Source organism: Apodemus sylvaticus, chromosome 5 (genome assembly GCF_947179515.1).
Source record: "Apodemus sylvaticus chromosome 5, mApoSyl1.1, whole genome shotgun sequence".
Lineage (NCBI taxonomy): Eukaryota > Metazoa > Chordata > Mammalia > Rodentia > Muridae > Apodemus > Apodemus sylvaticus.
In genome coordinates this window covers 158,023,808-158,036,573 of record NC_067476.1, presented here as the reverse complement: position 1 = coordinate 158,036,573, position 12,766 = coordinate 158,023,808, and the positions used below count along the sequence as shown (strand labels likewise).

General features: G+C 50.1%; 1 protein-coding gene across 4 annotated transcripts; it reads right to left on the bottom strand.

The window, feature by feature from the left end:
- Positions 1-616: 616 nt before the first annotated feature.
- Positions 617-12,765, bottom strand: Cstf1 (cleavage stimulation factor subunit 1). 4 transcript variants are annotated; one of them, XM_052184417.1, is made up of 6 exons: positions 12,606-12,765; positions 10,268-10,459; positions 7,110-7,387; positions 6,777-6,974; positions 4,950-5,340; positions 617-2,765 (listed from the first exon to the last, which is right to left on the bottom strand). In XM_052184417.1, exons 2-6 carry the CDS (start codon positions 10,434-10,436, stop codon positions 2,506-2,508), a joined length of 1,296 nt encoding a protein of 431 aa, XP_052040377.1. In that variant the 5' UTR covers positions 10,437-10,459; positions 12,606-12,765; the 3' UTR covers positions 617-2,505. The 4 variants fall into 4 exon arrangements, with proteins under 4 accessions (XP_052040377.1, XP_052040380.1, XP_052040379.1 ...); XM_052184420.1 differs by having other exon boundaries at positions 12,649-12,741; XM_052184419.1 differs by having other exon boundaries at positions 12,631-12,722.
- Position 12,766: the final 1 nt, after the last annotated feature.

Below are 12,766 nucleotides of genomic sequence, written 5' to 3'. Positions count from 1 at the left end.
GCTCAGAAACTGTCACCTGACACCAAATGACAGGCCTGCTGGTTCTGACATTCTGCTAATCCTGTTTGTTTCTCTCTGGAATTCTCTTACTTTTTGGCTAGCTCTACCATTTAGAGCTTAAAAACAAATTCTGCTCACATATGAACTGCAGGGGCCTCAGGAAGGCTTCCTTGGCCTGCGTTCACAGGTCTCCCCGAGAGCAAATGCCTCCTCTCAGCCCTGAACTGTTCCTGCCATAGTGCCTGGAAAGCAACTCTACTCAAGTGCCGGCCGGAGACTGGAGCTGCAGCCCTCTGAGCACCCAAGGGATGTCCAGCCCACGCACACGAACAGCGAGTGTCACATCTATCACGTCAGGGCTAGAGCTGAGACCAGACTTCCCCACACCGCTTTTCTAAAGAAAACCAAGAGGCAAAGCAAAAAAAAATTTCTTGAATTGATCCCAAGGGATCCATACTAAGTCCCTTCTGTTCAGAGTAGAGGATCGGAACACACCTACGATTTCGAGACAACGTGCCACGCTGTGGACTGCACCATCCGCAGCATCGGCTTAAGAACCGCCGTTCAAGAACAGGTGGGCTCAGGGCAACCTCCAAAGACACAAACTACCTTTACATCACTGTTATATACAAAAATTTATTTTAGAAATCACATCTTTAAAAACAACATAGAAGGAGTAAGTTATCCTGACCAGGTATAAAATTCTTCATTCAAATGCCAGGTGTTATGTGGTACATAGCGAGATGGTCTGTGAAGAGAAGTCCGTGTGATGTTCTTGACAGGAACAGCAGCTCAAACATTGATGTGGATTTTAAAAGGAAGGAGAGGAAGGTATGGGGGAGGAGGAAACTGTTTTGGAAATAGAAGAGAGCATCTCCACCCTGCACCTGTTAGCCCTGAGACTACCGGCACCGAGCCAGCCCCAAGACCGCACAAAGCCTCTGGCGTTAATTCCCGAGTGGCTGCCGCACCATGGCACCTTGTGCAGGGCGTGCAGGTGGGGAAAATGGTGGCAAGTCTGCTGTCATGTCACTGCCAGAAAGCACCGGAGATGTCAGAGGAACAAGTGCAAGGCTTGCCTAGACAGAACGGTGGTCCTCGCCCCTGCCCACTGGGCTGCTTCTAACCTCTGGGCAGCACCCCCAGGTGGCCAGGGTCAAATACCAGAAAGTCAGAATGCAAAATAAGAGTGCCAGTTAGCACTTCCTGTGGACAGAAACACAGCTCTTTAGGACAACAACCAGAAACCCAGTGGTCCCCAGTGGTGAGGCTGGAACAGACCTTTTATGCCAAAGTTCTCACAACTCAGGAATGAGTCACTGGGGCCTGGTCACTGCTTAATTGGTGACCTCACACCGTTTCCAGGTACTGCTGCTCAGGTCCTGAGGGATTCTTCTTCAGGAGAAACAAAAAGCAGATTTTGTTAGTTAAGAGGGTCATGCAGGGCTGGGTCGCCTACATGTGACGTAACGCAGACAGTACACTGCCAGCTTCCCAAACACTTCGAGAGAGAAAACCTATCAGATGGAGTGCGCAGCACCCTTCTGGGAGATTGAGGTGAGGCCCCTGCTATCCCTGGCTGGGGACACGCCGGGCTGGGGATAGCAGGTTCTTGGTGCTTGGACTGAATATATCACATCATTACCTCCTTTTTTTGAGACAAGGTTTCACTGTATAGCTCTGGCCACTCTGGAACTCACTATTTAGACCAGGCTAGGATCTCACAGAGATCTACCCGCCTCAGGCGCCCAGGAGCTGGGATTAAGGTATGGGCTATGGCACCTATTGGGTTGTTTTTTTCTGAGAAAGGGGCTCATGTAGCCTAGGCTGGCCTCAAACTTGCTATTTAGCTGCGGTCTTACGCTCCTGATCCTGCTCTCCTGGGTTTGCAGGCTCATCACCAACCCTAACAGCGAGAGCTGTCGGTATCCAGGGCGCAGCAGGGATGGAAGACAGGAGGCCAGAAACCCTTCGTTTGATTGACGTGAAGAAGGAGGAACAGTGAGGTTGTAGATCTGAGCTTTATTACCAGGACGATGTCACCTCAGGATGGGGCTGGGATCCCTGCAAGGTGGATCCACACGGAGCCCAGGTCCTCAGACACGCAGCCCTCCTCATATGCCAAAATGCATCTGGAAAGAAAATACAGAGGGGGCGGGACAGCGCAGGAGGTGACAAGTGTGACCCTGAGGCCCAGGAAGTACTTCCACACTCTGTCCTTCTCCCAGAGCGAGAGTTGAAGGCCGCGCCAAGTCCTGCACTCACTGAGCTGGTGGAGAGCACATCGAAATCACTGTACCAGGACAACTGCACAGCTGTTCCCAACTTTCCCCACTACGATTCTACAGCAAGGTAAAGAAAGAGCTTCCACACACAAATCCAAGGCAGGGCCAGGCGGCCACACACCCGCCACAGATGGTGCAAGTTGCTCACTTCCGCAGTCGGTGGCAGGATACAGGGAGGAGGGCAGAGTCCTGAGACAAGAACCCTAGGAGCGGGGCCAGCTCAGTCAGTAGTGGACCTCCGGTACCAGAAGCGAGCTCGGAAATCATCGCTGCACGTCATGAAGCCAGGGTTGGTGGGAGAGTGCACTATGCAGCGCACGATGTTGTTGTGGCCCAGGGACAGCAGGTTCCTGCGCTCAGCTGTCCTAGAGTCCCAGCAGCACAGGCTGATGGTCCTTTCGTCCGGCAGCAAAATATAGTCCTCGGTGTGGTTGAACACAGCCTGTGTGCGGTGCACTTGTCGTCCGCTCAGACCCGCGCCTGCCGTACAAACCAACATGTTAGCCTGTGGAGAGGCAGCCGCAGACCCACAGCGCTCTAGCGCTGTGCCCACAGCCCAAGGCCTGCTTGCTCATTCTGGTGCACTTGCAGACAACCAGCAGTTGCAGCACACCGCCTCTCTCCAGCTGTGGTCACACCCACAGTGCAGTGCGGCTCTGTCTGCCTTCACTTCATGATTCTCTTGCTGCTGAGCATACAGCTTGTAGCCACTGAGCGATGCTGTGTAAAACCTTTTGTTCACACCTGTACCTCCTCAGAATAAACTCCTAACATGCAGACCTACTGGGACAAACCATATGAAAACCAACCTTTCGAAAGGAAGCTTTGTCATTTCCTGACTATGAGTAGATGTTTCATGTTTAAAGCAATGCATAGTTACACCAGCCAGGCACTGCACCACTCATGGGGCTGTATTCTGGCGGACAGCCTCCCAAACACCCATGCAGTGCACACGTGCTTCCAACCGCAGAAACCAGAAGCACGCTACTCTCACTGCAGCATGCGTGCAGTATAGACCTGCAAGAGGAACGCGGCTGCCGAGGAAAGACACAGCCTTCATAGTTAGCAGGGTGTGCTCTCCTGAGGAGCTATGACCTCGGGCAGATGGCCTCCTAACACAAGCCTGCCCTTTCTCACCTCTCTAGGGTGCTGAGGATTAAAAGAAGTGACAAAAGTGCCCAGGAGATGCTACCAGGAGAGGTTATCTAGAAGTCTGAGTGTAGTGATGGGTGCAGGGCAGAGCTACTCAATGCTCTACAGTAGCCTCTGGCTTCTGCAGCGAATTGTGAGTATATTCCTAAGTTCCAGTGACTTTCAGTGATGTTGACAGACACCTTTTTGTGTGCATGTACAGGTACTTACCAACTACATATTTAAATGTTTGACATGACAATTGCCTTTCTGAAACATTTACCAAATAACGCATCAGTAAAACAAGCTGACTTTTTCAAATTTTCACCAATAAAACAACACAGTTCTTGCGTCGCAGACAGCTTGATGAGCCAAGAAAGACGCCACCGATTCTATTCCAGAGTTCTAGAGTTTAAGGCTGCTCAGTTTATAACGAACTGTCCTCTTTAATTTCTCTTGCAAAATACTGTAAATTTTGACTTTTTACCCTTGTAAATTTGGGCTCATCTTTTTTTTACCCACAGCCCATTTACAGACTAAGACCTTTGACCTGTGTACCGTGACCTCAGCATCTACACACCAAGACCACTGACCTGGGTACCGTGACCTCAGCATCTACACACCAAGACCACTGACCTGGGTACCGTGACCTCAGCACATCTAACACCCTCAGTTTCCCCTTCTATTGCCATTCCAAGAACACTCTGCTTTCTAAGTATATCTTAAAACCAGAAGGGAAACCTCACTTATTGACTGTCAGGGAGCTGACTTAGGAAATAAGGAATGTGTCTATACATTCCTTTGAAAAAAAATTCCCCAAACCAAAATGACAATGCCTTACTAAAGTAAGCACCCAAGCTCCTGGTAGCACTCTGGAACATGTCTGTCTGGTGCACTGTCCCCTGGGAAGCAAGGGCTGTCACTTGTAAACTGAAAGTGTTCACACTGACACTGACTGCTTCTTCATGCAAGGAGCATCTATCTGGGTCTAAGAGGTGGTTTCCAAAATGACATTATATAAAGTAACAGAAGTTACTTTGGCAGCTAGCTTGTGCCACAGAGAGGAACTGTGCTGCACCCTAGTGGCCTGGATGTCACCAGCTCTTCCATGTCCCTCTCCAAGGGACTAACTCAGCTCCTTACAATACTGGTCTCTCTGAATCCTGTGTTTAATGTGAGTGGCTAACATCTCACAGGAGGGAGGCGGTGGAACTACCACAGTGGTATTCTGTCCAACACCACTCTTAGCTGCTACAGAACAGATTGAACCTCCGCAGTAGCCAGCACTCACTATACCCAAACCTGAACTGAGGACTGCACTGGGCAAATTCAACCAGAATCACCATAAAAAAGAGCCTGGGTACAACCACTGCAAACTAAAAACTAACAGGAACTAAATTAAAGGGGTACTGAGGGTCTACTTCACATGACACTGGTGCTCTCTTCCGGGGCCTTCTCTGAATCTCTCTCCTTGGTCCTCTCACCCCTCAGCAGTGTGATCTCCGAGAAATCCCAGCAGCACTTCTCACGCACCTGTGTACCTCACGAGTGTCCGTCCCGTGGATATCTCCCAGAGTTTAGCTACAGAGTCTTTTCCACTTGAGAGGATGTACTTGGAATTCTTGGAGAAAATGGCAGAACAGACTTCTGCCCCATCGTGAGCCTTCTCAAAGGTTGTGATGCAGCGATTGGAGACGCCATCCCACAGCTTGATGCAGCCGTCCTTGCTGCCAGTGACGTACATGTTGGCACTGGGGTTATAGTTGACGGAACAGATGGCATCGGTGTGCTGGTCCTGGGGATTGCAGGAGACAAAGCACTGGAAGGTGTTGATGTCATACAGGCGGAGCGTGGGGTGCTGAGTTCCAACGAGGACGAAGTCTCCAGAAGGGTGGAAGGAGATGGAGCGCAGCATCTCCGCTTCCTGGGGACAGAGCACAGTGTCAGTCACCTGCACCTGACCGAGCTGACAAAAGCACTTTCTGGGACACAGAAAACTCGTTCCTTCTAGAACTAGTTACTGATCTCATATTCCTAAAACCAGAGAGGAACTTCACTTGCAAATGAACAAGGGACAGAATCAGACGGAGCCTTACAAATGGACTGGAGCAGCTACACTCACGCAGCCACAAGAGAGGGAAGGAAGCTTCCGTAATCTGCTCTAGGGATTTCTCAGGAAAACCCAGATGAGGGCCAGAAGCTGCTTCTGAAACATGAGTATTTCTGCAGCAGACTCAGCAGGAGACCATATGTTGCTTTTCTCAGATGACTAACACTTCCAACTGGCACTTCTGTAGGCTAGCTGATCACATTGTGAACCCTGAGAGAGTATTATTTACTGGAATAGCCTTTTTCTAGTCGTAGTGTGGCCCACGTTTAGCACACGCCAGTAATCCTTCTGGGTGGAACACGACAGACCCTTATTACACACTGTTAATCCGAAACAAAGACAGTAAATTTAGTTTGTAGAAGGAAGCACTCATGTGAGAAATCGATGTCTAATTGAGTGGCAAAGTGACAAATCAGAGAAAGATTTGATAGAATGAATCAGAGATGAGATCTGCCCAGTTCTCACGAGAAAAGAGAGGAAAGGGAAGCTATTTGAGGGGCAGTGAGAGAGGAAGAGGCAGTTTTAGAGAGACAGGGTGAAGAGGGAACAAGTTAGATATAGGTGAAGCCAGAGAATGAGGAGCCAGAATGATATTGCCAAAGTTAGCATGAGGTCAAGCAGAGCAACTCGGGCGGAATTGAGAGAAGCCAGGTGGACCCAGTCAGCCTGGGACCTGAGCCAGGACAGCTGAGGTGACCCAGCCAGAAGGGGGGAGGGGGGAGGCGCTTATTTAGCAGCAAGCCTCAGAAGCTGAAAACATTCGAGGCCAGAAGCTTTGAGGACTAGGCCCAGGTTACTTTTACTGAGGAAGGCACTGTTGGGGAAGGCAGGGTTTTCTTTTGTCTCTACCCTGCCCCCTCCATTGTTTTGCTTGTCTCCCCCCCTCCCCCCAGTTCTGAGGCTTGGTCCCACAGTTTCATAAAAGCGACCCATCCTCAAACCTCCTTTTGAGACAGGGTCTCCCGCTATGGCTCAAGCTCGCAGGGAATTCACTATGCAGCAGGTTGGCCTTGAACTTGCGACGGTCCTCCTGAGGGCTGGGATTACCCAGCTCATCTGCTGTCTTGCTTGGGCAGAGGACAGTCAGTGACTCTACACCAATGGCATCTCATCTAAGTGCCACGTAGGGCACATCCTCTATAGTGGTCACTGAGACCACTTGGAAAAAAAAGTCATGACATCCCCGAGTCTAAGAAAACAGCCATGAAACACTGTGTCTAAAGGTCCAGTGCTCTCCTGATATGTCTAACCTGGATGTATTTGAAGGCTCTTTTTGCAGATGGTTTGGAATAATCAAATAGTTTTAGAGTATAATCCCTTGAGCCCGAGGCCAGGATCTGTTCTGTTGGGTGAAAAGCAAGACAAGTGACTTCATCCACGTGGTCGTAAAGAGTTCGAATCACTGGGTGGTTCTCCATGTTCTGTTGCGCAGTCTCATTCATCATGACCTGGACCAACAAGAAAAGGAGAGATAGATGCTCAAGGCAGAGGCGCTCGGTCCAAGCCCACAGCCCCACGGGGCAAACCAGAGCTGGTGACAACCCAGCTGCGTTGTCTGGAGCAAAGGTAGGCGGGAATGGTACCTCGATCGGCATGGCACTTTTGGCCAGCATTCTTTCTGTGTCCAGTATCTTTATGGAAGCGTCAGCAGATCCGGTGGCTATTAACTGCCCATCTCTGCTATAGGTGGCCACGCGGCATGGGCCTTTGTGGGAAGTGACATAACAGGTTTCATACTCGGAAGCCTCGGGTGACATTGTTTGGACATCTGCATCAAACTCCAGGTCGATCCCTGTGCCCGGGGCGACCGTGTCCGAGCGACCAATGGCATACTGAACTGCAGTGTCATCATTCTCCATCCCTAAAGGAATCAAGAGGAAGATCGTGAGAAGGTCTGCAAATGCAAAGATCCCTTCTGGAGCAGATCGACCGTGAGCCCTGTCCATTCCATGCTAAAGGTGCACTCGGGCAGAGCCAGCTGGGAAAGGGAAGTTATGCATCCACAGCCATTCGCTCTAACAGGACACCACAATGTGACACAAGCAGCAGTGCCCGTCAGAGTGGAACACAACTCTGGCTTATTTTGTGGTGCTGAGGACAGTGGGGGGGGGTGCGGGGGGGGGGGGGGAGAGGGCTCACAGCTGCCAGGCAAATACCCTTTCCCTGAGCTATTCTATTTTCCAGCCCTCAATTCTAACCTTTAGGGCTGTGACCAGTTAGCAGTGGCTTTGATGTGCGTTGTTGTACTGCTAACATTAGTGAAATATTTTTAAAGAATGCCATGCTTGAGTATAATTTAGTTTATAAATAGTATGTTTGTTGGTGTTATGACAGAAGCCCGTGATCCCAGAATTTAGAAGTCTGAGGCAGGAGGGTCTCGAGTTTAAGACCCACGTCTTACATGTTGAGTTCACGGCAGCCTGGGAGACATAGAATACTACTGTAAGCAAGTAGACAGGCAAGCAAAAAGCTGGGCATGGTGGTGCTCACCTTTAATCCCAGCACTCACGGGAGGCAGAGGTAGGTTGAGCAGGGGCCAGCCTGGTCTACATAATTTAATTTCCAGGCCAGCCAGGGCTACATAGTGAAACTTTGTCTTCAAAACAAAACAAAAGAGGCTAGAAAGATGGTACTCATATGGTATATGCACATACACATAAAATAAAAAATAAACCTAAAAAAACCAAAAGCACACTGCAGAGGCTGGAGAGCCGCTCGGTGCTGAGAGCACTGGGCCCTCCAGGAGTGAGTGCGAGTCTCAGCACCACACGGCAGCTTACAAACTGCTTGCAACTCTTGTTCTGGGGAATGGGACGCCCTCTTCAGGCCTTCTGTGCAGTCAACACAGCACACATGCATACAGGGAAAATCTCAAATATACAAAATAATAAAAACCATCCCTCATAACAAACAAGAAAGGGTTGGATTTAGACATAACCTCACATATCACATAAATAATAACAGTAATTGATACAAGAACCAAAACACACGAAGAACTTTTGCAGTCCCTTCCCAGGCATTAACTCTTGCTGTTCAAAACAAAAGCAGGCCTTGACTCTAACTAGGGACTTGCTTGTTTCTTTAAATATTTAAAATAAAACCCATCAGAACCAGTCTTCAACATTATATTGCTTCAACATCATATATTTTTTTTAAAAAGATCACTTATTCACTTTATGTATATGTGTGTTCTATATGCATATACCCTATGTGTCAGAACAGGGCATGAGATCCCATTATAGATGTTTGTGCGTCATCATGTGGTTGCTGGGAATTGAACTCAGAACCTTTGGAAGAGCAGCCAGTGCTCTTAACCTGTGAGCCGTCTCACCAGCCCGACATTATACACTTTTAAGGATATGTAGAATTAAACGAGGGCACACCTCGTTTATCACTTGCTAAAAGGAGGGGTCAGACTGAAAGCAACCTGAAACTAAACTAACTTTCCAGAAATGTTGGGAGTAACATGTGGATGCAGCTGGGGGATTCAAAACACCGCTGAGCGGGTAAGGCAGGCATCTGCAGGGATTTAGTCTATGCTGCTTGCATTATAATGTTCATTTGGGTCTGTCCAAACGTAAGACACTGAGCTGCTGGCAGCCAATAGCTGGGCAGGACAGAGGCGGGACTTATAGATTCCTGACTGAGAGAGGAGGGAGGAGACCCACCTAGGTAGGAAGAGAAGGTGGAGGAGCCTTGCTGAGAAGAGTGGAGGATGGAGAGGAGCAGCCCTCGGGGTGGGGGGAGGTGCGGCCCAGGGGGAGTGCTCTGGGTCCAGGGGGAGTGCTCTGGGTCCAGGGGGAGTGCTCTGGGTCCAGGGGGAGTGCTCTGGGTCCAGGGGGAGTGCTCTGGGTCCAGGGGGAGTGCGGCCCAAGGGGAGTGCTCTGGGTCCAGGGGGAGTGCGGCCCAAGGGGAGTGCTCTGGGTCCAGGGGGAGTGCGGCCCAAGGGGAGTGCTCTGGGTCCAGGGGGAGTGCGGCCCAGGGGGAGTGCTCTGGGTCCAGGGGGAGTGCGGCCCAGGGGGAGTGCTCTGGGTCCAGGGGGAGTGCGGCCCAGGGGGAGTGCTCTGGGTCCAGGGGGAGTGCGGCCCAGGGGGAGTGCTCTGGGTCCAGGGGGAGTGCTCTGGGTCCAGGGGGAGTGCTCTGGGTCCAGGGGGAGTGCTCTGGGTCCAGGGCAGCCAAGGTAGACTAGAGAAGGCAGGATTTAGTAAGGTTAGGAAGTGGCCCAGCAGTTGCACTGCTTAGGGCATGTCAAAATATAAAGGTTGTGTGTGTGTGAATCTTTGGGGTGGGTAGCAGGAACTTGCAGCCACTGGGTCCCTTTATAAATTATGTATTTCAACAGATATCAATGGCCAACCTCGATCCTGTTATCAACCGAGATTCTGGTGAGTATGGAGCAGGAAGGGGACAACTGTGTGGAACTGAGTCAAGGAACAACGCAAGCTTCTGGAACGTCTGTTAAGAAGGGAACCAAGCAGAGGAGCATGGGGGAGGCAGGAGAATTATCTTTACAGGGGTGAGAGGGCCAGTGTGCCCTGAGTCCTGAGCTGGGCCCTGTGGAGTGCCCAGCAGACGGGCACGAATCCGTGAGAAGCAGCCCCATCCCCTGGCTCCTCCTCCTTTCAGTGCCCACCACTGTGTTCTGCATACATCACATCGACACTGGAAGTGCACACAAGTAATCTCAAGACTGCCCTGGGCAAGCATGTAAGACATTGTTCTGGATCCACAGCCAGGTTACCTAGCTTGATGAGATGCAGGAGCTGCTCCGAGGGTGCGCACACTGACTGGGGCTTGATCTCATTGATGAGGCCATTGGCGATGCTGATGTAACCGTCATACAGCAGCTGGCTGATGATCAGCTTGTAGAGCTGCTGGCGGTCCTTCAAGCCCACTTTGGTTCTGTACATTCTGCAGAAGAGGATGACAGTTGCTGCAAGAAAAGACAGGCACTGAGTAAAAGGCAGAGGCACGCCCTGGGCACTGGGAGCACAGACCTCCTAGGCCAGGCACAAGCACACACTTCAATCCCAGCTTCAGGAGGGGCGTTATCTTTGGATGTTGACTTTGTTTTTTTCTGTTCAGGTTCCTCAGCTGTTATCTAAGTTACTGAAGGTTAATCAAAATGGTGCACAGAAAATGCATAGAAACTATTCAAAGAATGTCACTGACAGATACAGTAGAATCCCTGACCATTTTTTCTTCCCTGATGAACCATCTACAACTTTTATTCTCTGTTGCTATCCCTCTGAATCTTCAGTTAATAGTGGAGTCTGCAATAGGCAGATAGATAACTACGTTTTGTCAGATGCCTGGACCACTTTACACCAGCTGGAATGTAAATATTATTAGGGACTGTTGTGTTTATTAAAACTTGTTTTCAGGCAGCTGAGCTCATTATTATAATTATACAACTTGATGAGATAGTACATGAACACACATGAACACATCATAAAAAAAACAAATGAGGATCACAAAATGAAAAATAAGCCAAGTTTGATGCTTTGGGAAGATTTTAAGTTAAACTGCTTGATAAAAATGTGTCAAATGCTTGCCCCGTGTCTTTATTCCCTGCACTTGGAATGCAGAGGCGGGCAGATCACTGTGATTTTTTGAGACCAGCCTGGTCTATATATCCCTATCACGGGCCAGCCAGGACTACACAGTGAGACCCTATTACAAACAAAAAATAATTACCATCAAAACAAATAAGAAATGTAAAAATCCGAACACATTATGCTCTTATTTTTATTTGGAAAGATTTAAGCTCTCCGAACAAAACTGAAGATGATGGTTTCTTAACCAACCTGGGTAGATAATTTTTTAAGTATGTGTGTGTGGTTAGATGTTTGACTATAGGAGTCTGGGGACATCAAGTAAGTAAGAAGGTAGTCTGGAGAAACAGCCAAGAGTTACAAAGCTTGCTGACAGACACCCCAGGCTCAGTTTAAAAAAAAAAAAAAAAAGACTAGCAAGGCCACACAGCATCTTACTGACCTTACCAATACACCACGTAGATCCTACTGCCAGATAGGATGCCAAGCACCTAATGAGCATCCAATCACTAAACGAAGCTCTTCAACATATTCGTGTGCATTAGAAAGAAATGGGGGCTGGAAAGATGGCTCAGTGGTTAAGAGCACTGTCTGCTCTTCCAAAGGACATGGGTTCAATTCCCAGCACCCATATCGCGGCTAACAACTGTCCGTAACTCCAGTTCCAAGGGGCCTGCCACCTTGACACCAACGCACATAAAGTAAAGTTGAATAAAAAATTTTTTTTTAAATAGAAATGTAAACAAATCTACCCTTGCATAAGACATTGGACACAACAGAGGGTGAAATGAGTCCCAAGAATCTAGGGCACCCGTTCAAGCTAAGGTCAGCTCCCTGACACCCGCAAAGTTGAGGGGGAGCCTACACACTGACTTATCATCGCTTCAGTCCTGTCACGAAACATCTGGGGCTGTATCACGGCATTTAAGGAAATGTTGGAGGGGTGGAGGGAATGTTGAGCCTTTACCTAACTCCCCACTGAACTTCCAATGGGGCACAGATTACTTATATCTTTCCCGGAGGGGACACCGAGGCACTACATAGGAGGAGCCCGACCCGGGGAAGCTAACACCCGGGAATGCAGGGGGCCCGAAGCGAAGCCGCGCGACCATTTATGCTCAGGACGGAAGGCAGGGTCCCATCGGGACCGAGGCCCTTTGAGACCCGGGGTGCAGGCCGGGCCGGCCAACTCTAGGACACGGACTTGGGGCGAACGGCCTCTCGCCATCCTCTCCGCTAGCCCCGGTCCTTCACGTGATCCACTACAGACCCTAGCCAACCGCACTAGTCCGCTTCCTTACGCCCCCTTGACCCCGTACCCGCTGATCAGGGTCTCGGTCTCCCGCTCTCTTCTAGAAAAATGGAGGCGCGAATCGTGCCCGATCGATCGCTCTGAGTGCGCACTGAGTGCGCATGTGCACAGGCTATGCAGCCGAGCGCCGAGCAATATTCCCCCCCCCCCCCCCCCCGCTCCTCCTCCCTCCCGCTCACTAGGAAGCCTGCCCTTCTCGCCATCTTACTCACTGGCACGTTCGAGACGCTCATTCACCTTCTCCGAGATAATCACCTCCGCGACAGCCTTGAATCCAAAGGGCTGCGTGTGTCCCGCAAACGCCTGATCCTGGGGAGCACGGCGGGCTATAGAACGGCCGCAGATCGGACGGGCCGTTGGTGCACCACTTCCG

Excerpts from the sequence above, each read along its gene's own strand:
- Cstf1 (XM_052184417.1), bottom strand. The coding sequence starts at position 10,436 with ATGTACAGAACCAAAGTGGGCTTGAAGGACCGCCAGCAGCTCTACAAG. Across the intron at positions 7,388-10,267 it reads CCTGCATCTCATCAAGCTAG|GGATGGAGAATGATGACACT; the intron begins GTAACCTGGCTG and ends TGATTCCTTTAG. Across the intron at positions 2,766-4,949 it reads GACACTCGTGAGGTACACAG|GCGCGGGTCTGAGCGGACGA; the intron begins GTGCGTGAGAAG and ends TTTGTACGGCAG.